The sequence below is a fragment of the Gavialis gangeticus genome, unplaced genomic scaffold, assembly GCF_001723915.1.
Source record: "Gavialis gangeticus isolate Ggan-Ray unplaced genomic scaffold, GavGan_comp1, whole genome shotgun sequence".
Lineage (NCBI taxonomy): Eukaryota > Metazoa > Chordata > Crocodylia > Gavialidae > Gavialis > Gavialis gangeticus.
Genome location: NW_017729032.1, coordinates 153,587,869 through 153,613,338, shown reverse-complemented (window position 1 = coordinate 153,613,338; position 25,470 = coordinate 153,587,869). Strand labels below are relative to the sequence as shown.

Sequence of the window (25,470 nt, the reverse complement as noted above, 5' to 3'; positions counted from 1 at the left end):
AAAAAAAAAAAAAAAAAAAAAGCCAGAAGCTCTACCAACACGCCAGGGACTACAGTATTCTGTTTAAGATCAAAGCAAAAACAAACACAATTATACTGGAACATACATTGATTTGCTGTATTATACATTTAAGTATAAGCACACAACAAACTAGGCAAACAGTAATCAAGGAATGTACATCTCTTATTTAGGTTGACAAAGCAAAAGCTAGTCTCCCCTGAGCACCCCAACAGAGCATCCAATACCACACTAACAGCCGTTTCCACATCTGAATTAAATGTTCAACATGGCCAGTGCATGGCGAGGCTCGTAACCTATTATTTGTTAATTGGTAAATTGTCTGTGCCAGCTATTTTGGACAAAATTAAAAAAATGCACATCTTATTTTTTTGACTGTAAGAATCAAATTTCTAATGTACTGCATCCTTGAGCACATTCTCTTCTTGACTGCCGCCACCACATCTACATTTTGTTCATCATCCTGTTTCCAGCAGTAGAAAGCCTGAAGCAGAGACACAACATAGGGCAGGAAAATGGGGCTTTTTTTTTTTTTTCTTTTTATCTTCTCACAAAGGAACAAATGCTGTTAAAAAAAAATACAGTTCTCCCATGTACAAATTTTTTCCCTCCCTGTAGCTCATAGTACTCTATGGGAGACATCCTTTCCAAATGGTATGAAATTGGATTACTTCAGTGTAGCTTGTCATGGGTTTGGGTTGTGAAATAATTTATATTTATGATGAGTTATAGACAAAAGAAGATGGACTTTTTTATCTTAGACTAAAAAAAAATCTTTCATAGCTTCCATTTTCATTGGTTGGTGGAGTTTTTTGGGACCCCAGCTTGACACAAGTGTAGCATACTACATGATCGTTAAAACTGACTGAGATGACAAAGTAATTCTAAATATGGAATTATTCAGTGGAAGCATTCACTGAGGTTCTGTAGGGATCAGTTCTTAACACAGTGATATTTTTCTTCCAAATCATTAATAACGATATTTACTAGTAAATCTGGTAAATCCCATAAATTGGTGATGTGATAAATGATAAAAAAGTGGTCTGTTCTACATAGTGTGTTATATTGGTTAACTGGGCTTATGAAAATGTTTTAATACAGCCAAATGAAAAATTGTTCTCAGGCTATGAAGGCTGGCAAAGGATTATTGTGTTCTTGAAGTGTTCTTTGCGCAGTCTGACATACGGCATGTGCAGGCATTGAAGTTGGTGCAACACTGAGCCATGTCTGTCTGAATTCCTGCAAGCATCCTTCTGTCCCTACTCTCTCCGTTTCTAAACATTGAATGCAAAGCTATTAAAAGCAGACACAAAAAGAGGAGGTGGTCATGTAAGCCCAGTTCTTTTGAACCCAAGTTTGCATATAAACCAGGAGTCTTCCCCCCCGGTGCATCTAGCTTGAATTCAGTCTCTTCAGGGATTCGGGGTCTTAAATCTCTGTGTTTGGATTAATTTAGATTTATTGCTTATTTTGTTTTTTATTTTGCTTTTGCATTGTTGGTTCCTGCACTCTGGTGTGGACTCAAGAACCCGATGGCATATCTAAACAGAAGCCAAGATCTGAATGTGCTGCTTCTGCTGAATTCTTTGGTTTGAACACTGATTTGACAGGTCTGGCTTGCTTTGCTGAAGGGCACGCTGTCCTTCACAATGTGCAGTCTGTAGCAACTTTATTCCAAGAGCTCTCCAGGAGTGACAAACTAGCTCCAAGCTCTGCTGTTTTAGGGACTTCCAGGGTCAAACCTTTGGTTCAGTAACAGCTAAAGTTGCATGTCTTGTTAGACTTCTGTTGCCCCTTTGGATAACAGAATAAAAACCGTGCCAAGATCCTACTTGACAGTTCCATTCACTGCTCCTGGACTGTTCTGGGTTTCTGTTCCAACTCCTCAGATGCATCAACTCCCATTATTGCTCAAATAGGTCCTGGATATGTAGTTTGAGTCCAGAAGTTGAGTCCAAAAGTTTCACAGATGCCTGTGTCACCTTGCCAAAATGACAAGAGGGAATAAAAGTGCTCAGGGGCCACTTCTGCTTCTACTTCTCCTTCTCCTTCTATGATCTTTTTTCTTTCACTGAGAACATTCAAATCTCTTCAGACCTTTTTTTTGTTCCCCCTACAATATCTACTGGCTTAACTTCTCTTTTTAATGTAAAAAAATGTTCAGGCTATTATTTTCCCCTTATCAGTTATCTCAGATCTGAAGTTGTATCCTTAATCTGACCTGGAATTAAATCATGATAGACATGTTAGCATACAACTTTGGTTCCCATCTGTCAGGGCAAAGATGTTCGATTTGGAAAGGGTTTCAGTCAGCCAGTAAGCGTGTGCATAATTGCTGAGCCATACGAACAAGGGTTCAGGAAAGAGCCACAAGAATGATTCAAGTTAGCTTGTCTAAGAGAAGTTTGAGAGATGGCTGTGATCACAATTGTAAAATACTTTTATGGAGTTTTGATAGTAAAAGGCTAGTTCACTTAAGGACGTAAGATCCAATGGCTGGAAAGGGAAACTAGACAAAATCAGGCTGGTAACAAGATGCATATTTGAGATGGACTGTAACTCACCATTGGAATGACTTAGTAAGGACTGTGAGGGGATTCTCTTGATTCTCATATTTTAATTCTCTTCCTAAAAGAGCTGCTATAACCCTTGGTGCAGGGATTATTGGATGATTATATGACCTTATTCAGGAGGTAAGAATAAAGGATCATTGTTGTCTCTTCTGGTCTTAAAATATCTGAATCCGTAAAATGGTCTGTTGTGGGAGGGCTTTGTTTTTGGACCTCTAAGAACTGAGCTACTTTAAAGTTTCTCAAGCAGATGAACTACATCTTTTTAATTTTTTCAGTATTGCACTTATAAATACTTGTTTTGTTTTAATATGCTATGTTTGGTTTGTTTTTCAGAAGGCCTGTAACACTCTACTTTTGTATCCTTTGTCTTGTTTTGACCTTAGCTCTCTCACTTTTGCAACTTTTCTACATCACTTCCCCCTCCCCCTCTCCTTTTTGGCCTTATTACATGGTTCAGCCTACCTTTTCCTGTTGGTCAGTACTCCTGCACTACAAGTCATTGAGCCGCTTTGCTAAGCAATGCATGATATTAGTGCCAAACAACTCTCACGAGTTGATGCAAGGCTTTTACTGACCTTTGCTCATATATGTATTGTGACTTTGCATTCTATTTGATTATGAATTATCTTGCTGGTTTCCACCCCCCCATCCCCCAGGAACATTTTGCAATGAACTTCCAGTTGGAATAGCAGCATTTGTACTGGATGAGGTTGTGTTTTTCTCTCCTTTCTGTTTTCCTCTTATTCTTTACAGCAGGGGTGTCAAAGATCTGGCTCACAGAGCCCTTATATTTGGCCTCCCAGGCTGGCTGGAGCATGTTGTGCTTACAGCATGCATTCAGGATCAGCTGAAATTGGTGCTGCATGCAGTGCAGGTCCTAGTACAGGGCAGGGGATCTTTGGGCCCAGTCAGGCCTGTGGACTGGCCTTGCACCACCTCTGCCTTATAGGATTAAAAGTTAATTTATGCAGCACAAAATTGAATCTGAAGTATTCTGTCACATTGTTAAATATTACTGCTGCTGCTTCTCTAAGTAAGTGCAGTAGCTGCCATCCTGAAAACTAATGCCTAACTAACTACTTTCGACTATGTAAAAAATAGTACCTTCTTCCTCAGTAGGTTTGCTTCTTCTGTGTTGCTGGTCTGATCTGTTTAGTTCTGTGAGAAGGAGGGAGGGAAGGAAGGAAGGAAAATTGAAATCATATGAAATTAGGGTTGGAAGGGACTTCAGGAGGTCCATCTAGTCCAACACCCTGCTCAAAGCAGGACCGTCCCCAGCTAGATCATTCCAGCCAGGGCTTTGTCAAGCCAGGCCTGAAAAACCTCCAAGGATGGAGATTCCACCACCTCTCTGGGTAACCTGTTGCAATGCTTCACTACCCTCCTAGTGTGACAGGTTTTTCCTAATATCCAATTTAAACCTTTCTTGCTGCAACTTGAGACCATTGCTCCTTGTTCTGTCATCTGTCACCACTGAGAACAGTCTTGCTCCATCCTCTTTGGAACCTCTTTTCAAATAGTTAAAGACTGCCTGGCCCAACCCCAAATCCTTCTTGGTTGTGATCTGAGGTGCTGCTCCCTTTGGAGATTGGCCTGAGTTAGGGGATGGATCAGTATTAGGATTGTAACCACTGGTGCAGGCAGCTAAAGCAAATTCAGTTGTTCGTTTAAAAGTGGGTTGGGATGCCCGTGCTTTGGGAGTGGCTGTTAAGCCTCAAGCGTTCATACAGCCTTAGAAAATAGGGGTTGGAAGGACCTTGGAAGGTCATTTAATTCAACCCCTTGCTCAAAGCCGGACCATCCAATACCATATCATCCCTGACAGGGCTTTGTTTAGCTGGGTCTTAAAAACCTCCAAGGATGGAGATTCTACCACCTCTCTGGGTAACCTGGTCCAGCGCACTACTATCTGTCTTGTAAGAATGTTTTTTGTAATATCTAACCTAAACCTCCCTTGGTGCAACTTGAGACGGTTGCTTCTTGTTCTGTCACCACTGAGAACAGTCTACTAGCTCCATCTTCTTTGGAACCATCCTTCAGGTGGTTAAAGGCTGCTGTCAAACCCCCGTAGCCTCTTCTGCAGACTAAATAAACCCAGTTCCCTCGGCCTCTTCTCATATGTCATATGCTGCAACCCCTGAACCATTTTCATTGCTCTTTGCTGGACTCTTTCCAGCTTATCCACATCCTTTTTGTAGTGGGGAGCCCAAAACTGGACACAGGACTTCAGATGTGTGTATTCATGTATTATACTTTGAATGGGGAGGGGCAAGGATGCAGGATTGTGGGAAAGAAGCCAAAAAAGGTGAGCAGCACTTTGCATAGTGCTGCAGCTTATGGCTAATTGCTGCTCCCATTGTTGGAGCACTAATGTTAGTTAATCCTTATGCTTCTAAAGGTGTTGGAGTAGGGGTCCATGTAGTTCTTGCAATGTGGCCTCTTTCATTTTCTCTCTCAATTTTTGGGCAATCTGAAAATCCCATCTTTCTTCTGTTTTCTTTAAGGTGAGGAACAATCCCTAATGGGGGTATAATAATTAGAGGTGCACTGATATATCAGTCACATAATGGATTGTCACTGATAATAGGAAAATTAACATTATTGGCTATGGCCATTTTTTGGCCGGTGTAGCCGATAACATCACGGATAAATGTCATGTCCGTGCACGCAGCCACACACATATGTGGCCAGGAATACAGCCTGGCAGTTTAGACAGCAAAGCCCTGCTGGTAAGTCTATGGGAGGGAAGGGTTGTGGGGGGCAGCAGATCAGGGTGCCAATGGTGAGGGGGGGAGTGAGGCAAGGGTAGGTTCTGCCCAGCCAGTGCAGTGAATGGGACACAGGGCTGGGAGTGGAACAGAGCCATGGGTGGTCATCCGGAGGGTACTGCGGGGTGGGGAGGGGGGTGGATCCCTGCCACTGCGCGCAGCCCTGGGGGAGGCATGTGCCTCCCTGGATTTTTGTGGGGGGTGGAGGCAGGCTGCCCACTGTGGACTCGGAACCAGGGACAGCTTCAGCCTCTTCCCAGTTTCAGGGGCTGAGCTGGGCCTGGGCTCAGAGTGGGTGGGAGCGTGACAGGCTCACCTGTGCAGGGCAGGCAGTGGCAGTGCTGGGAGGGGTGGCTATAGGGGGGTCTAGGGTTAAATTTGGGGTGGTTATAGACCCCCCAGTGTCACCCCTGCTTGGGACACTGCTCTGCTCCCTTTCTCTTGGGAGCCCCCTGCTGTGGACCAAGCAAGGGATGCATGGCCAGTGCAGGGCTCCCAAGGGAAAGGCAGCAGAGCAGAGTGCCCTGAGCAGGGCTGGGGGCTGCTTGGGGGTGCTATAGGCACTCTAAAATTTGCCCCCTGTAGCCAGCCCTCCCAGCACTGCCACCTCCTGCCTGCTCCAAGCCCAGCCCCCTTACTGGGAAGGAGTTAGCACTGCCTCTGGCCCAAAGCTCGCAGCAGACAGCCCACCTCTTCTCCACACACAGATCTGGGGGGGCACAGGCCTTCCTTGGAGCCATGCCTACAGCAGTGGGGAGCTGCCCAACCCCCCCACACCTCCTGGACAAGCTTCCTGTGGCTCCATCCCACTCCTGGCCTCGAGGTCCCATTCACTAGCCTGGCTGGGCAACCCCAGGCCCTGCCTTATTCCCTCCCACACTGTGGGGGCTTCAAACTGCCCCTTCTCTCCCCCCTTTCCCCCCACAGACTTACTGGTAGATGCTGTTCTCCAAGCTTCCAGGCCACGTTCCTGTAAAATTTTTATCGGATTGGTATCGGCTGATATGGCTGGTTAATAATCAGCTGTTGGTATCAGCCAAGAAAATCTTTATTGGTGCACCCCAATAGTAATAACTGGATATATTTCTAAAGAAATGTCCATAGATTTTTGCATGGTGTGGGCACAAACCACTTCCTGAACATGTGGTTCTTGGATTATACTGTGTTCTGAAGGATTCTGGTTTTAGAGGGGTTGGCAGCGGGGGCTAGAATCTTTGGACTGGAGGTAGAATTGTTGTGGGTTGATAATAGGGTCTCTTGAGCCTGCAGAGTTTACAGAAAAGACTTTTCCAGTAAATTGGGTATCAGTCTATTTTGTTTCCAAATGGTTTTGGGTTCCCAGGAAGCCCTAGGCTCATGGAAAGACTGAATTTAACTTGTGTGCAGGGACCTGGTGTCCCTGACTGGCCCTTTTCACTCCTTTAGGACAGATTTAGTTACCTTGTTTTGACATGTATTCCAATGACAGTTAGGTCCATGCAAACCCAGTGAAGACAAAGTTGCAGAGGTATAGCTGGATATTACATAATATTATTGAACTGTATTACGGTGATGTATAAGAAAAGGAGGTGATTTTTGCATGTCTGATAACTAGAGAAAGAGGTCAAAGGTGGTTCCTCTTCTGATGACTTGGAGCTTCCTTCCCTTTTTCTTTTTCTTGTAAATGTCTTGGAGTAGGGAGGTCAAACTTCCCTGCATCCCTGGGGTCTTGAGGAGCCTTCTGGGCTGGTTCCAGTCCTTGTGGCAGCAGTGGCACAAGGGTTAATGCTGCTGTTGTTCATTCTTGCCCCCCTATTCCACTGGCACGTGTATTCAGCATGGCTCCTTAGCTGGAAATTCAGTGGTCGGTACTGCCAATACTCACCCCAATCCCCGAGTTTTCAGCTCCTCTTGGAACCCCAGGGGCCAGATGTTGGACACCCGTGTCTTAAGGAAACTTCCTCCTGTATCAGAAGTGATGGCATGTTTCCATTTCAGACCCAGAACATGTATTTTTGGCTGTTCATAGCCACATAGTTGATAGCCTAGAGCCTGTGAGCTCAAAGCCATAGCAGAAGTGCTCACAGTGACCTGACAAAGCCCTGTCAGATTCCAATGAATATGCAAATTCTGCTAAATACCTTATCACAAAAAATGAAAGGATCCTGGCAATTAGTCCTTGATTTCTTCAGTCTCTTTAAAAGAAAAAAAAGTTGTTGTGGTTTTCAGTGAAAGATCAAAAAGCATTCATCTCAAGCTGTTCTCAGTTAGGTTAGCCTCTACCCAAGAGGGATGCTAGAGTCAGATGATCAAAACATTTGTGACAAATAAACTATAGTAAAAATCTGGTTAATTTGTTACTCCAGTGGGATTGGCAACTATGAACTAAGTATCAGTACTTATCCATTTTCAATTTTTCATGAAATGTATTCTGTATGCTATATGGACTGTAAAAATGATTTTTGACATTTATAAAGATGACAAAAATACATTACAAAAATACTGAAGACAAGTTGTGCATGCTGTGGTCTGTTCTATGAGAATTGTATGACTAGACACACAAATGGTTAATATACAATTTACATGACTATGAAGGAGGTCGTCCCATGGAGGGCACAGGTCAGTATTTTTAAGCTGACTAATTATCAGGAACAAATTCCATTGCAATTTTATATGTGGGTGCATTTAAAAATGACTAATATTTTAATAGGTGATAATGCAATCAAATTGCCTTGTTTACAAATCCATGAGGTCTCTGGTGGAGCATGCAGAATGTACCGGCTAATACCACCATTAGGACAAGCTGCCCTAGTGACTAATGTAATTACCAAATTTCACTGCATACAGAACTTCCTGAATTTTGAAATACTCCACCACCTTGAAGCGAGTGAAATGATACATATTGAAACATTATGGCATTCTCTCAAGCATTAGTCAATATTTATTAACATTTGTAAAAATTAGTAAAAACAATTGTTTTAACATCGTAGATGAAAATTAAAATTGTAAGGAGGAGAAGATGACTCGTAAAACTTTGAAACGGAATGGTATTAAAAGGAAGTAGTTTGGGTTTTTAATTAAATATAGCCGTTTTCCTTCAAATTGGTTTCTAAAAACAGTTGGGGGAATTTAGGTGTTGGATAACCCTTAATGCACATTAGGTTTTTCTCTAAAGATTCTCCTAGAAATATTAGCTTGTACTATGGCTAACTTTCAGTGAGAAACTTGCTCTATTTCTGGGTATGCATGATTCCTTACAAGTTCCAACTGTCTTGCATAACACATCTTGGTACTGGAGTAAAACCCTGGAGCATCTGTACCATCACAGACCTATATGCATACACGCAGCCATGTGACCTGCCCAAGGCTAGGTTTTTGTTTGGCCATAATCTGAGACTTGCTCACTTCCCTTCCCTCAGGCTAGGTCATAATGTCCTGGTCCATCTCCTGCATATCTTGTGAATCAGTTGTATGTTGGCACCTTCTGTTTTATGGCTTGCTTTTAAATAGTGTACAAATGGGATGAATTAGCTGTAATCATTCTGTCTAGACCCTTTTTCCAACCTGATGTACCATATTCACTCAAATATAAGATGACCCTAAATATGATGATCCCCCCCATGATGATAATTTGATTCTGTATATGGAATACTAATACATTTGTTATTAATTTCAAAGTATAGAATTAATTATTGGAGGTTTGGCTTGAATTTGTCCCCTTACCACTGTTACAACAGAGAAAATAAATTTGGGGCTTCAGGAATCCCTCTGCTCCCCCCTGCAGCCCCTTTTCCCTGCCCTCCCACCTCCTGTTTACTGTCAGACCATGCTCCCCCTGAGCACATGGAAATGGGTGGCAAATTTGAAAACACTGGCTTTGAAATAAGTATACCAATAGGGTACCCATAGACTTAGTTCATCCAGAATTGATGCATTTTACCTTTTTTTTGAAACTGTTCCAAGTTTTAGCCCAGGCACTCCATAAACACTTTTCAGCAACACTTTTGTACCTACTTAGATACTGTATAGTACAAACTATGAATGATATTAGTCCAAAGCCAAAAGGCTCACTATGTACCATATAGTTCAGTGGGCTAAGCCATAGTGACCCTGCAGTTCAGCATTGTGTGCATACTCCAGATGCCCCCTCCCCCTGCAAAAGGGATCCACATGCTAATTAGCCTCTACTCATGACTCAAACTGGGTGTTTTTGTTATGAGTCCTGGGATGCTGCAGGTGAGGTGCAGGGCAACCTGATGCATTCTCACTCATGGAGGGTAGGGCCACACTAATCAGATGTGATGGGCTGAGAGAGGGGGCAACAGAGGGATTCTGGGTGAACTGTTTGGAGCTCCACATGGTGATGTTTGCCAGATATTTAAGGCCGGTGAAGAAACGGGAATCATTCAAAATGGGAAAGAAAGGCACAGCTCAGCTGTGAGAATGAATACATGTTTACTTCTTCAGTGTAGTGGCTCACCGTGATTTGAAAAGTGTCATTGCTGAGGGGACTGAGCACATTGGACACTACCCTTTATCTTAATTAGATGGGCTGTACTAACCTATATTTGTGATAGAAACCTATCAGTATGTTTGCCCAATATGAGCTATGTGTTTTATAGTCGTATTCAGTGCTGGTTGGGTTTGATCAACTTTTATCATTGGTTTTCATGTATTGAGCACATGCTGCTTTTGGCAGCTGTTTGATGATACATTTGAATACAAGAAAACCTCATTAAATAAAGTGTAAAATGAGCTTCCCCGCCCACCCCACAATGCTGTTTGAGGAAAAAAAACTTGTCTCATATTCAAATAAATATAGTATTTCCCCTTCCTATGGACCACTGGAAGGAAGTCTGGTGATTCAGTCTCTACATAATTATCACAGGGGAAAGGACTGTTGACCAATCTTTTTCTGGCTCTGTTTGAGGTGCTTTGGTCTTTAGGGGGAGTTTTGAGCTTTTAGCATAAAGACGCATGTGTTATAGGATAAATAAAAATTTAGGTTCGCTTTTCTATTATACAATTAGTTTTGTGCCTGAGACTTCAGAACAGCTTGAAGCTATCAGCCAGCTAATTTGTGTGCAACTCTTGAGACAAGATAAGTTTAAGTACATCCAAACTGATGAAAAGTGGTTACTGCTGAGTGTTTACAATTTACTGCTGTTCTCCTTTATTCATGGGATGTCAGTCTTTGATTAAAAGTTACACATTATGAGCATAGCTGTTATACCCTACATAATTTTCCTAGCATACTGTCTTTAATTTTTCACACTTCTGAATGATGTTACATAATTGAATTTATTTACCCAGCTGTTTGACACTTTTTCTCAAGCATTTTGCATGTTGCTCAATTTCTTTCTCGTCCTATGCATTATTCTTCTAGAAACGGGTGGTTTTTAACTTTGGCAGAACCTAAATACTTTAAATGACCAGTAGAAAGGCTAATGAGCAGAATATATGAACCAAATGTTTGGGGTTTTTTCAGAGTAAGGTGGCCTTGAGTACAGGCATACCTCGTTTTATTGCGCTTTGCTTTATTGCGCTTCGCAGATATTGCGTTTTTTACAAATTGAAGGTTTGTGGCAACCTTCATTGTTGTCTTATTTTAAGAAATTGCCACAGCCACCCCAACCTTCAGCAACCACCACCCTGATCAGTCAGCAGCCATCAACATCGAGGCAAGACCCTCCACCAGCAAAAAGATTGCGACTCGCTGAAGGCTCAGATGATGGTTAGCATTTTTTAGCAATAAAGTATTTTTTAATTAAGGTATGTACATTTTTTTTTAGACATAATGCTATTGCACACTTAATAGACCACAGTATAGTGTAAACATAACTTTTATATGCACTGGGAAACCAAAAAATTCGTGTGACTCGCTTTATTGCGATATTCGCTTTATTGCGGTGGTCTGGAACCGAACCCGCAATATCTCTGAGTTATGCCTGTATATACTTGCTTGGGATGACTTGCACAGTCTGATTTTTTTGTGAGTAACCAGTCATTTCATGGTCAAGACTATAACACTTACTCATCTGCTTTTAGGTACACCATTGAATAAGTATATGCATGTTGTAATTGCAGTAACGTAGATGTGAGCAAATGACTTTCAGCATATGGTAACTGTTTATAGTTATAGGTATAATTCTTGCAGTGAGCTTACTCATTGAGACAGAGGGTTGGAAATTAAAGGAGTTTTTTAAATTTAATTTAATGTACAAAAGATTTTTTTTAAATAATTACCTTGTTCTCATTTCAGTACATTTGGGCATCACATTTTCTAAGTGATAGAACAGATGGTTACAATTTTTATAAATAAAGCTTATGAAGAAAAGGTTAAAATAATCTGAAACATGGTCAAGGAAGATTGGGGGAAATTAGTTTTTAGAAATGCATAAAAAGGTATATTGAGTAAGGAGGATATAGGGCAATTACTTTTATCAACATGAAAGTAAATCGTAGTACTAACATGCCTGCCAGGTAAATGAAGAGTAATGAGACCCATACGATAAGTTAGCTGGACAGAAAGACTTTTCCATGCATCTTTTTTTTTTTTCCCTAGCTTGATTTCCACCACCACCCCCTGTCAAGTCACGTTTCTTTGACTGAGACATGTTAAGGCATGCTGAACCATGAAGAATGCCTTAACATGTTTGAGCATTCAGAAATACTTTGTCCAAGAAATGAAGAAAAGAGAATATAGCTTAAATAATTGGACATGTAGCAATGTATCTTTGGGTTTGCTGTGGGGAATGTGGTTGCTACTTTCTGGTATGACATATGAAGAAGGTCAGATTAGGTAATCTAGTGGTTCCTTCTGACTTTAATTTTTATAAAATGTAATGACTTTATAGGAAACTTTGGCTGTATTCAGAAAATGTAACCTGTCAGCACAGGGAATCATAAAATACAGTCTTCCCAGCTTTTTATCTGATTTAAGTGATTTTTTTTCACATTAGTCTGGGGGTTGGATGGAAACACAAGTTTAATCTTAAAATGCTCTGATGAAATCATCAATAAAATGGAAACAAAGGCTTGAGAATTTGAGTATGCTGAAAATAAAAGGTTCAACCACAGAAACTTGACCGGAGTCTGACTTAGGAGGCACAACTGTTACAAAGCACCCTGCAAAGCCTGGCTGCTGGCCATGTGACTTCACCTGGCTTTAACTGTCATCTGTTCCCTGAAAACATTTCTTAAATGATATAATGATGAAGGGCACTTTTATTTAACACATTCATCCACATAAGTCTTCCCTGACATCTGCTGCTTTGTGGTGAAGACAAAAATAACTTGGAGTGGCTGAGGAAAGTTTGTGGGTTTTACAGAAGGGATGTCTGCGTTCAAGTTGTTTGGCGGTAAGAGTTATGTAGCTACAGTGCGTGAGCTGCTGCATGCGTACCCCACCCCCCCAAACTTATGGATGAAGTTACTGGTCTCTGTAGCCTCAGGAACTTCAGATATAGAAACAGTCATTTCAGAGTGCAGTTCTCTGACTTAGTTTTCTATTTTGCCTTGTAGCTGACTTATGAAGTATGTAGAAGATCTGAAAAGTTCTTTGACTTGTGTTTTTTTTGTGTTATGTTGCACTTGTCTGCTACAGGAAAAATAGGGTAGACAGGACTCAGCAGGAGAACTCGGAGCTATGATGCAAAAGAACAAGCAGCTGAAACTTGGTTAAGGGGAAGGAATGTTATTATGCATAAATTCTTCTACTGGTCATTTAACACATTTAAATCTAATACCTTCAACAATTGGAAGGAAAGGTATTTGCTGGCACTTCAGCTAAAGGCTTAATTATTCACAGTCCACCTTTAGTTCTCCAAGATAAATTTGTGTGTAGACTATAGAAGGATGGATGTAACATTTTTATATAGTGGGTAAATACTGTTGTGTTTTATTTGCTTGTTTTTAAAAAACAATCTACAAACATTTTAAATTTTTTTATACCTTTCATTGCAATTCATTTGTGAAAACTTGGATGGACAGTTTTAAAGGCTTGTAAAATGCAAGGTAACTGCTTGACGGAGAACTAGTCCATTATGAATTAAACTATCTGGAAATTCTTGTTCTTAGTTCCTAGGGTTTAATTTTCTAAGGTGAAAAGCTGCTTCTTCATGAGATTTTATAGCCCTAGCAAACTTGGATGCAGAGACTAAATTCTAGTGGAATTCAGCGTATGATACGTCTATTTGTGTGGACTCGGGTTTGACCGTTGTATTTTTAAGTACCTGACAGCTAAATGATTGCCACTCAGAACTGCAATTAAAAGAATCTTTACTGGGGGGTTTTGTGTGTATGTTTAACTTAGTTTCCAAGTGCCTGCATGGATCAGTTATGCTATTAAAGGAGTTACTTAAATGTCTGAATGCAAGTTAATTCAAAGGAAAGATTAAAACAGAGATTGGAATGACCTGTTCCAACTCACATCAGTATTGATGTAGTACAGAATGTATTTGCACTAAGGGCATGGGCATACAAACAAATTACGGCATGGTAAACTAGGGTGTGAACATGACCAGTTACTCCATAGTAACTGCTAAGGTGCACACAAATTTCAGTAAATGTGAGGTTGCTTTTGCCTCAATGAAGTTAGTGTTTCAGTACCCTAGAACTAAGTATTCAGAGCTGCTGGTCTGTACTTTATGCGTGTATTAGAAACTTTGCATTAGAGTTCTGTGGTTTTGTGGCTGACAGTAATCCTGTAAAATGACATCATGATGGTTCAGTATGCTTCACTGTCATTACAAAGCAGGTGTGTTTTTTCAAAAATTGTTCTAAACCCAGGATTGTAAAAGGGAACATCGGGCCAGCATAAGAGTAAGCACAAGTCTAGCCCAGTGACAAGGATAATCTCGGGAGCAGGGATGAGCTAGTCTCTGCTCCAAGTTCTGTTTATGTATTTTTCAACTGACTTCTGTATTTTACATTAAAGGGTTCTTGGAGCATAGAATGGAACCCAAGGCTCCCTGCCCAGCAAGTGTCTTTACCACCTGCTGTCTTTTAAAAGTGGCAGCTGTTGCATTTTGTATGCAGCTTGATCTAGTAGACAAGCTAGGAGACTACTCACCAGATTGAACCCCTCAGGGAAAACAGGTGGAGGAATGCCTACTTTGTGAATCCAGATAAAGCTTGGGTGTGCTCTATGTGCAGAGCTGCTAGAGCCTGTCTAGACTGAGGCACTTGTAGGCTTTGCATATACTCACATGCACCTGGGGAACTTTACTGCCTAACACAGGGATCTCAGGGGTTAGGCAGCTGCTGAATAAGGGTTTTCAGAATTTCAGTTTTGGATTTAGGTGTCTATAGTTTGTTGAAGTCCCATTTTAAATGCTGAATCTTTTTGTGGTGAAGGTATAGATACTTTTATGGATCTGGGCCTTAGTCATTTTTAAGTGAGGAGACAAACATTCTATTTTGGTTGACTTTTCTATATTTGACTCTGGTCATTCTTACTGGTACTTTCTCATGCCTGTGAAAAAACAGACCTCAAAGTCACCAATCTTACCCAAGAAATATGTAAATCAAACATAGAAAGGTGTGCTTGTGTTGATTGTGGGAAATTGAAATTGAGCCAGTCATCTTTCCCTTCCTCCCCTCCCTCCTTCCCCCTACCACAAAGGGTAATCAGAGGGTAAATCTCCTTATGAGCCAAAAGTGTTTATTACCATTCACTTCATAAGAAATGGCTTGGGTATCTAGGCCAGGGGTCAGCAATCCATGGTCCACGGGACCAAAGCTGGGAAGTTTCAGTGCCATTGCCAAAGCATTCTGCCACTGAAGTGTTCTGGCAGCAGGAGCTTTGTCTACACCATGGCTAGGTGGCAGGAAGAAGCAGTAACCTGTGTCAGACTTGAGCTAGGTTGTTTCAGCCCAGTGTGTGAAAACATTGTCCACTGCTGATTTAGGCGATGGTGGAGAATGGAGGTGGTGGCAGGGGAGGTGTTTGGATCTTCATGATTTAATGAACAGCTGCTCTCAAAAAAATTTTGGAAGACCGCTATAGCTCTTTTGGTGGGTGGGGGGAGGTTTGCCCATGCTGGCATTATGGGATCAAAGTGTATTTCCATACGTAATGGACTGTTTTCTTACTTCACAGCTTTCATCCAGTCAGACAGCATAATAGACGTGCTACGATTTGATGAAGGAAGCCTACTGCAGGTAAGCAGACCATCTCAATGATAAAGGATGAAATCTTTTTTCCCTTCAAAAAAAACAAACCAAAACAGCTGTATTCTTTGGTTTACCCCTCAGTTTTTGTGGATCTTGTTTGTTCTTAAAGTAATAGAAGAAGAAAGGTATTTTAAACTTCACTTTCTCTTATAGCTATCTGTCTTTAATGCACTTTGTCTTTTCCTCTGCTTTACTGCAAGTGGCTAGATAAACTATTATATCAGGAGCGTTAATATTCCATTACATGCAACTTTTCATATATGTGGACTGTGTCTACATTAAGGCTATCGTATTAAAATTTTTGCCACTGTTTTCAACTCCACTAATTATAGCGGCAGAGCAGGGATGGGAGAGAAGAGAACCATTAGTGTAGATGGGGATCCAAGTGGCTGTCAAGTTGTTTTTAGGCACTGTGGTGTTTTAACTGCTTGAAGTGTATCTTTGTGACAGTGCTTAACACAATTGATTACCAGTCCCTTGTTGACATTAGCCTGTGCAAGGCTAATGCTAGTGGAGCTAAAGCAATGGTTGCTAAGGGATATGTTTTTAAAGCTGTTTGAGTTCCTTGCTTCCTGCCATAGAAAACTTTTTGGCAAACAGGCCTTTTTGACAGTTGATCATTCAAGGGGTCATGAGATCTGGTGATTAAGTGGCTTTAATGCGACCGAGACTGAGTACAATGCTCCCATGCTCGTGTTGCTTCTCTGCATCAAAGAGATGATTTTTGTACCTACTGATATCTGTAAATCAGGGGTGGCCAGTCAGCAGCATATGTACTGCAGGTGGTTCAAGGAGTCTCTATGGGTGCAGACAGAAGTGACAATTTTCACCCAGTATGGCCACAGAAAGCAGTCTATAGCTGTGACCAAACACAAATGTCTGACTGCAGGCAGCTTCAAAAATGGCTGATTGGGTGAAAATCTGAACCCTCAATTTCATGAGGGGTCAGGTGAAGACCTTTCAAAATAGAGCATCTTTTGTAACTTGTGTCTGTGCTGCCTCCCAGCCTTGAGCAGTTTTCAGAATGGGAGGGGTAAAGGGAGCAGAGGGAGTTTGGTCTGGGGGGTTTTCAGCTTCCATGGGAAGGTGACTTGCGTCACCCTCCAGCAACGGTTGGGGAACCCCTAGATTGAGTTGCTTCTGCTCCCTTTGCCCCCCTCCCATTCTGAAACAGGCTGAGAGAGAGGAGGGGCCATTGCTAGGGGAAACCAGCTGCAGGCTCCCAGCCACCAACTAGATTCCCCTTCCCCCTGGAACCAAGAGTGAACTTCTGTTTGGGTTGGGGGGATTGCTGTAATTCAGAACGCTTCCTGCAAAGTGTTCTTAGTTGCAGTGGGGAGCTGCACTTCTGTCTGCACCCTATGTGTCACATAGCCAATTGGGGAGGGAGGGCAGGAACCAGCAGCAGAGGAGATCAGGCAGGGTAGGAGTGACATGGCATGGAACTTAATTTGTGGCATGCCTGCCAAAAAAATTGGCCCTCTCTGCCATAAATCCTTATACTGGAGATGGCCATCCTAATTTCAACATGTTTTCCACTAAATGGAGGCAGAAATGCTGTACAAGCCATCTGTGTTGTTTAAGCTTTAATATATTTATGGAAAGACAAGATTCTCTCGTCATAAATCTTGAATCTAGTGGTAGTTAAGGAGGCATAAAGGGGAGACCTCTGCAAATATGTCTGTGGGCTGGTCACCAACAGAGATGAGGCATGGTGAAGGAATCTCAGTGTTTCCGGTAATATAGATGAAGCTTGGAATAAGGAACAATGAGCACATGGATATCTTGAATGTGACCTCAGTGTGGTTGTGTTGTAAAAGGCAGCAAATTGTTTCATCATTTTGAATCTGGATTGTGGAAAATAGACTATTGTTATGACTTAATCTAGTTGTGATCCTATTAATTTTGTATTGGGGTTTTGTATTTGTGATGAGGTTAACAGAAATTTCTCTGTTTACCAGTGAGTCTAAGCATAGTGTTAGAATGTATTTTATGTCCATTTTGCCTGATATTTAGAAGAGCCCTAAATTAGCCTGTTATCTTATACACTAAATAGGCTTAATCAAATGTTTCATTTTTGGAGAAGTGCTGCTACCATGGCCACATGTTACAAACACCTTTGAGCTAACAAAAGTCTGAAGAGCAAGCTCTGCATTGGTAATCCTTTTAAGCATTTAGTATTTTCTGGAGCAAAACATATGGAAAAAGGCATCCTGGCTAGTAACAGTTGCAAAACAATCCAGATGATTCAAGGAGGATATTATTGTTTGTTCTGAAGTGTTCTTTCTGAACAAAAGTATTGAGCAGTCTAGGATGTACAATTATTCTGCAACTTCCTTTCTTTTATGAAATAAAGAAAAACAGAGTAAATACCCTTTTCTTGCAGTTGAGGAGGCACTGCTTCTGTGATTCCTACAACTTGTGTTTGAATTTCCTCCAGAAGCCTCATTGCAGCAGCATCCCTAAATAGAGACAGGAAAGGAGTGTAAGGGTAGAACTAGATGATGACCAGAGAGGAGTGGTCCCTAAATAGAGACAAGAAAGGAGTGTAAGCCTGGAACTGGATGATGACCAGAAATCATTGGGTCAGGCGCGTGCTCTTCCAGGCTTCATTAATCCTAGAATTTTCCAAATGGGAAAAGATTGAGTGTGTTTCTCTTCCTGAAAGACCTAGTCATTTTGGTTCATAATCCTTTGCAGTTAGCTCCTGAGCCACAGTAATCACAACACAGCTCAGAGGACAGGCATAAAAATGTATCAGACAGGCATGTTCTCATTCACTGTTTTCCTTTGATGATTTTACATGTTGCTGGCATCATAGCTAGGTATGGCCTGTAATGCTCCTTTATTGATACGTCTCAATGGGAGAAAGGAATGAAGAATAGTTCATCGAGTTCAAGGTGTTTCAGTGGTTTCTTCAACTCACTCAGACAGCATATGAGAGCAATATCAGACTGTCAAGTAACTTTTCTGTTGGGATCGTGAGGGGGAAATCTGTGACTTGTTGATATCAGTGGAGCCTGGTATGTAGTATTAGCTGCCTGTTCATAACCAGAAATGTCAGTTTTTGTTATTCAGAAGTGTGATCCTGTGGGAGATGTCATCCTTACTCAGTAATTTGTCAATTAATTAGTTCCCTTCTAAAATAACTGAGAATAATCAAACAGGACAGAACAAGAATTGTCCTAGTGTCCCTGTTGTTGCCAAGATAGCAACTTCTTCAGCTGTACGTTTGTCTCACTCGTAACACTCAACTCTTAGGCTGGACCTCAAGACTTCCCTAGCAAATTTTTATTGGGAGGGATATCTGATTTTGCTAAGGGTTAGACCAGTGATTCTCAGCCAGGATGCCACTACACTGTGGGGTGCCTTGAGGTACTTTCAAGGGTGTTGTGTGGTACCACTAGTGTTAGCACAGTTAGGTTTACAAACATGATTCACAAGATAAACCCAGAGAGTTCAAATAAATCCACAGTTGTGGTCTTTCTAAGTTCTTTGCAACAGAAAAACTGCTTTATTATTTTTCTGTAGTCAAAAAAAGAGTGAAAACTAAGAGCTGGCATTTTTCTGAGGGGTACCTCAACTCTATTCAGGGGCACCTTAAATCTAAAAAGGCTGAGTGAGAACTGCTGAATTAGACAATGGATTTGTACAAGGTAGTTTGGATTGGGACGATCCTGTCTTAGGCAGGGGATTGGAGATGACCTCTCAAGGTCCCTTCACATCCTACTTGTTTGAGATTCTATGTAATAGTAGGAAAGAATTTGTAAAAAAAAAATAAAAAAAATAAAAATAAAAAAGCCCATGTCCAAACTGGGATTGTTGCAGGTTTGGTGTCACCAGTGTTTTTAGTCAGTGCAGACATGCTGGATGACATGTTGAAAATTGTCTCGAGGTCTCTCCTCTAGACATTTGTTAATGTCTTCCACTTGCTGGTAGGTGATTTCAGTATGTTCTCCTAATGTATGACATTTCTGGAAAAAAAACTTGAGTTTCCCTACCAGTATTGAAACCACCAATATTGGATCTCTCTTATGATGAACCCTAATGAACTCTTTATAAGAGACATCAATTTTATGCTTCTTTCTCCAACTTTTTGTACAAATGAACTTTCTAAGAGGTGAGAGAATCTGAATGCCTTTATGTCACTCTGTGTTCATTTAGAGCACCCCCAAAATATCTTCCCAAGTAGAGTTCCATGTAAATCAACTTGCACATTTTTAGATGCTTTTCTAGCTCCTAGTGAAGGGTGAAGGCATAGAAGGATGTACTTGAGATGATAGAAGGACCCATGGTCTTTTACTGACAAAAGATAAGATGGTTCAGAAGATTTCAAAGGGGGGGGGGGAAGGAAAGGTGATGTACTTTCCTCTTAAACTTCAAAGTGGATCTCTAGATATTTTATCCTTTTTATGGGCTTGGTGAAACAGACCGTAGGCTGTGTTTGGGTGCATTCTGCAGGGCCCATGTTGTTTCAGTGACTTCCATCATTAACTCATGTCAAAGGCAGCAATGTGGGGTTTCACTCATCTTCATAAAGAACTAGCAAATTGCCTGTCAAGAATGATAGGGGGGAGGGGGAAGCTTGCTAACCCTAACCTCCCCCCCCCCCCCCCCCCGGTGCCACTGCTGCCTCCCAGGGGGGAGGAGCTTGGCCCTCTATCCCCTTCCACCAGCACCCTGCTTAATCCCCACCATCACAGTGGCACTCTGCTGCCTCAGGATGGTGGTGGGGGGGTGGCCTTGCCCCTCCCCCCATCCCTGCCATCACGGTGGCACTCTGTTGCCGCTGCCTTCTGTCTGTAGCACTCTTGGAGCACTCTGGTTGGTTGTTTCAGCAACCAGAGTGCTCCAAAAGCATCAGGGACAGACAGAGAGAAGGACAAAGCCCTTTATTATATTAGAATTCTGCGCTAATAGAATGTTTGCTTAATACCCCTTTGTGTAAGGCAGTCGGTCAGTAGTAGAGTAAGATTTTGAGCATCTACTACCTTAGCCGATATGCTGTTGCTTGGGGGTTTACAGTGGAATGCACACAGGAATAAGCACCAACTAGAAGAAAGAAAAGCTATTTATATTTTATATAACTGGAGTTCTTCAAGATGTGGTGTTCCGATGTACATTCCCCTACCTGTCCTCCTTTCCTCTGCTTGGGATTTCTATGCATCTTTTCCAATGAGTGAGGCAAAAGCTCTAGAAAATGCTTGCTTCATTCTCACTGCTGCTGGCATCTAATGAAAAAAAATTATGTAAGCATTAAAGCATCACAGAATTAATATCATGCTTATACATAGGAAAGCAATGTAAAGATTACATATGCAGGTTTAACATTAACATGTCCCTATCTGACAAGCACCTTTTCTAAGATGTGAATGAAGGGCACTCTTTAAAAGAAAGCATTAATGTTGGATGCACATCTTAAAATATGCTAATCTGACACTCCCTTGTATGACTCAGTATATAATGATCTTTGTTTAAATATCATTCTCTTCAACACTTCATTCATAAGTATTACAGTGCTGTCATAGAAAACTTTTAACCCTTCGTTTTCCTTATTCTTGGTTCAAAAATACACGCAAAATACAAATCATTATTTTGTGTGCCCTAGGCCCAAGATAAAGCTGCATATTAATCAACTTAACAATAAAATTGCATTTGATTCTGTATCCCTATGTACTGAAAATAAATATTGCAATTGAAAAATATATTATTTTTAACTGTTGGTATTTGAAAAACTGCTTGTAGTCTTTGAAATTTTCAGAAAAAGTACTACATTATATCGAGGAGAGGTGCACCGATACATTGGTCCAATATCGGATTTGCACCGATATAAAGAAAATTGTTTCTAACAGAAACTGGCCTGATGTGGCTGATAATTTGGCCAATAAATGTCCCATGGATGTGCGTGGCTGCAGCACAGCATGTAGGCAGTGAGGACCACAGCCAGCAGCATGGAGAGCTGCATGCAGCTGGTAAGTCTGTTGTGGTGGAAGGGGAGGAGTGGGGGGGGGGCAGTAAAGGCCCCCATGGTGAGGAGGGTATGGAGCTGGGGCAGGCGCTGCTCTGCTGCAGGGAGGGGCTTGGGGATGGAGCCATGGCTCGCCCGGGGGGGCAGAAGGGGTTAGGATTGAAGGGGGTGACTCCCGCCGCTGTGTGCAGCTCATTTGGTGGCTTGTCTGCTCGTCTGTGGCTCCTGCTGCTTGTCCAGGGGGGCATGTGCCCCCGGATCTGTGCAGGGCAGGCAGCAGCGGTACTGGGAGGGGGGTTATGGGATGGCTACGGCAATTTCTGGGGTGGCTGCAGCCCTCTCCTATAGCCCCCTCCCAGTGCCAGCACCACCACTACTACCTGCCCAGTGCCAGCCCCAGCCTGCAGCTGCAGCCCACCCAGCTTGCACCCTGTGCAATCCAGAACATATGCCCCTCCCCCATGCACTCCCAGGGTGCGCACAACAGTGAGAGCTGCTTCCCTGTTCCCGTGCCCCCCCAGGACGAGCATGGCTCTGTCCCACACCCTGCCCCACCCCAGCTGGGCAACAACTGCCCCATCCCACGCCCTCTCTCATCGCAGGGGCTTAATCTGCCCCCCTTGCCCTTTCCCTCACAACAGACTTATCAGCTGTACACAGCTATATCGGAAATTGGATTGGTATAGACTGATGTCTCTCCTTAAAAATTGGCTATCTGTATCAGCCCCAAAAATCTCTATTGGTACACCCCTCATACTGAGTATTAATTATAACATAGACATTTTGAAATTCTCAAAAAAGTACTGTATTATACTGAGTATTAATTATGACATAGGAAATATATAGGTTTGGTTGAAAGATCAAGTCTCTGCATAAAGTTAATAATATATAGATTTAACAAATTAGTTTATATTTATACAGTAGATTTCTCTGTAGGAAGTTTGCCAGGTAGCACATGTTTCTCTTCTCCATCTCTTCCTAATGAACAAAAATTGTTCTTCTAGTGATGATGACACAGTGTGACTCTTTTATTAAAAGTGACTGAGATATGTAAGAAGGTTCAGTCAAGTCTCCTTAGCTGAAAGGACACTGTCAACTGAAATCTGGCCTGTGATTTAAGCAATCAAAAAAGATTTTTAGAAGACTCTTAAGATTAGGCAATAAGAATATTCCCACAAATCTAAAGATTGTATTACAAAGTGTGTTTTCAGTGTAACTACTCCACTAATCATAATAGTACTCAAAACTTGAAAGAGCTCCCCTTGTCTGCTTGACTTCCTTGTTTCCAGTATATGAAAGTGTTAAAATGGTGTAAATAGTAAAAAAAAATGGATTCTTAAAATTCTTCTTGCTTTAATATCAGATGCAAGTGGTAGGAAATTGATTTAGTTAAATATGGTTGACTGATTTCCAATGACAACTTCAGGCCAAATTTATTCAAGTGTTGAATTCCTGCTGTGTAATACAGGAAACAAATGGTTTATTCTCAAAATAGTATAGACATGTTAAAGCCACAAAATGTTTACAAATAAAAAGCTAGTTCTCTTGGATCCTCATTACAGAGTGTGTTTCTCAAGCTTCTTTAATTTGTTAGCTTATCACTGTAACAGTGAAGAATTATTTTGTATTGTTCTATAGGTTCATGTAATAAATAGCCATGACAGGTCCTCATATTTCAAGTGATCAGTCCAACCCAAATAGGTTTTTAGTTCAGCTTTCAATCTGTTGTGGACCAGCCATTTTTGAGGTTGTAAATTTTGTGGTATCTATTTTTTCTTCACTGTATTACTGTCACTTTTTTATACACTGTCACTCTTCAATGCTGAGGGTTTACCTTTCAGTGGATCACATACTTTTTTATAAGTGTCAAAAGTTTTTCTAGGTCATCCATCACTGTAGAATGAGTATTATCAATATAGCAATAAGTTCAGTGTTATCTAACCTTCACACAAAGTTGTTCAACCTTTTAAAACTAGAGGTAACTGATTTTATATGCAATTCGGTTATGAGAGTTAGTCACATATACTCAAGTGTTCTAGTTGTCCATAGCCTTTAAAAGCAGTATCTCGTGGGACGAAAAGCAAACTTTTTTACCACAGAGAGAATTTACTCTCCCAGTGAAGCAAATGCATTTGTAGACTGTACAATTTATTCTTTATTTACTAGAACTCAAAAGAAAAAATCCAGGGTTTAGGATCATCTAATCCATCCTCCTTGTAGCGAGACCCAGTCAAGTTTACTATGACCATCCCCAGCAGATAGATCTCTAACCTGTTTTAAAAACCTCTGGTGAAGGAGATCCTACGGCCTTCCTACGTAGCCCATCCCAGTGTTTTACTATCTGTATGGTCAGGTTAGCTATTAGCAAAGGCTTAGAAAATTTTTCCTCATAGTTAGCCAGTTTCTTCTTCTCTCCTCCTCCTCTTCCCTTGCTGCCCCATGAAGAACAGTTAATCACTATCTTTTTTATAGGAGGTATTTTGCAGACTAGAAGATTTATGTCTATCCCTTAGTTGTCTTTTTTTCTAAACAAAGCAAACTTTTTCTTCCAAGCCTCTGATTCTACAGTATTCTGCATCATAAATAGTGATGCTCAGAATCCAAGACTACTGTCAGTGGAGGTCTCATAGCACTGATGGAAGTAGATTAATTGCTGTCTTTTATTAATAAATCATATACAGTAACAGCTGCCTTAACTGGCACCTTACAAGCTGGCATGTTCTATTAACCAGTATGCTGGCTTGTAAGGTAAAAGCGAAACGGGAAGTGCTCTCCATGGCACTTCTGGTTTTGCTGAGCCCCCATGACCCACAAAATAGCCTGTGCTGCTGAGCCCCCACAGTATAGCAGGCTGCACAAGGCCTGCCTCCCTGTCCCGTGGGGCCTACAGGAGGGTCGGTGATGTGGTGAGAGAGGCAGACATGCCTTGGATGCAGCGGGAGAAGCAGAAGCCCAAACAGGCAAAGATACCTGTTTGGGCCTCTCAGTTAACTGACATATTTTGTTATCTGGCTCCCATTCCCATAGGTGCCGGATAACAAAACTTTTGTAATGAGATTTGCCCATTTTTTAGCAGCATCACAGTAACCCACTGGAACCCAAGATCCTCTGTGGTAGTACTTCTACCTAGCCAGGTATTCCCCATTTTGTATTTGTACACTTGATTCCTCTGTTGACTTTGTATTTTTTGAATTTCTTCTTGTCAGTCCCTCACTAACAAGAGACAGCCCCCTGCTCCCCACCAATCCTGCCAAAGGGTGCCCTCAGATGCCCACTTGCCCCACCCAGCCCTGCATGGGCTCACAGGATGGTGGTTTGTGAGGATGGCCTTCAGCATGAGGTGCATGCAGCACACCTCATGCAGAAGTGCAGGCAGCAGCTGGAGCACCACACGCTGCCCTGCACTGCAGGTTAGAGCTGGGGTGTGGTGCGGAGGACCAGCATTGCACTCCACAGCAGCAGTGTGAAGTGGAGTGTGGGTCTGACCTGGGCCATGCTGCAAGCAGCAGGGGGTGCCTAGGGGCTCCAAGTGGTCTCTGTCCCATCTGGGCTGGAACACGGCAGCCGTGGTGGCTCTGGCTCATGTGGGTGGCAATAGAGCGAGTCTAGCCTGGATGCAGGCTGGAGGGAGAAGGAGGAGATGCCTGTGACACCCCTTGCCCCAGGCTGGGGTTGTGCTGCCCAGGTGGCCTGGCCATGGCCTCCTGCCCTCCTGGGCAGTGTCTGCTGGCTGCTGTGCCCCTTAGAGCATGAGCACTGGCTCCCAGCACTGCCAGACCAGCCACGCAGCTCCTGCTGCCCCCGAAGGACCCCCCTGCCCCCACTAGAGAGACAGATGCCTGAGGGCAGGCGCCACAGGCAACAGAGTGGAGCTGGGCTCACTGGTGGCAACAGCAACACCGAGCATTGCCTCGGACCCCCTGTCCCATCAGAGCCCTGGCACCCAGACACCTTCCCCCGGTGCTGGCAGGCAGGCAGCGTGCGTCTA

The 25,470-nt window shown here is 42.3% G+C and overlaps 1 protein-coding gene across 2 annotated transcripts in view; it reads left to right on the top strand.

The window, feature by feature from the left end:
• The window catches only part of TMEM131 (transmembrane protein 131), a 168,627-nt gene that overhangs the window by 4,225 nt on the left and 138,932 nt on the right, over positions 1 to 25,470 (top strand). For both annotated transcript variants that reach the window (XM_019524720.1, XM_019524719.1), the window contains exon 2: positions 15,441 to 15,502. In XM_019524720.1, the coding sequence (XP_019380265.1) occupies positions 15,441 to 15,502 (62 nt within the window). The remainder of the gene's footprint in view (positions 1 to 15,440; positions 15,503 to 25,470) is intronic.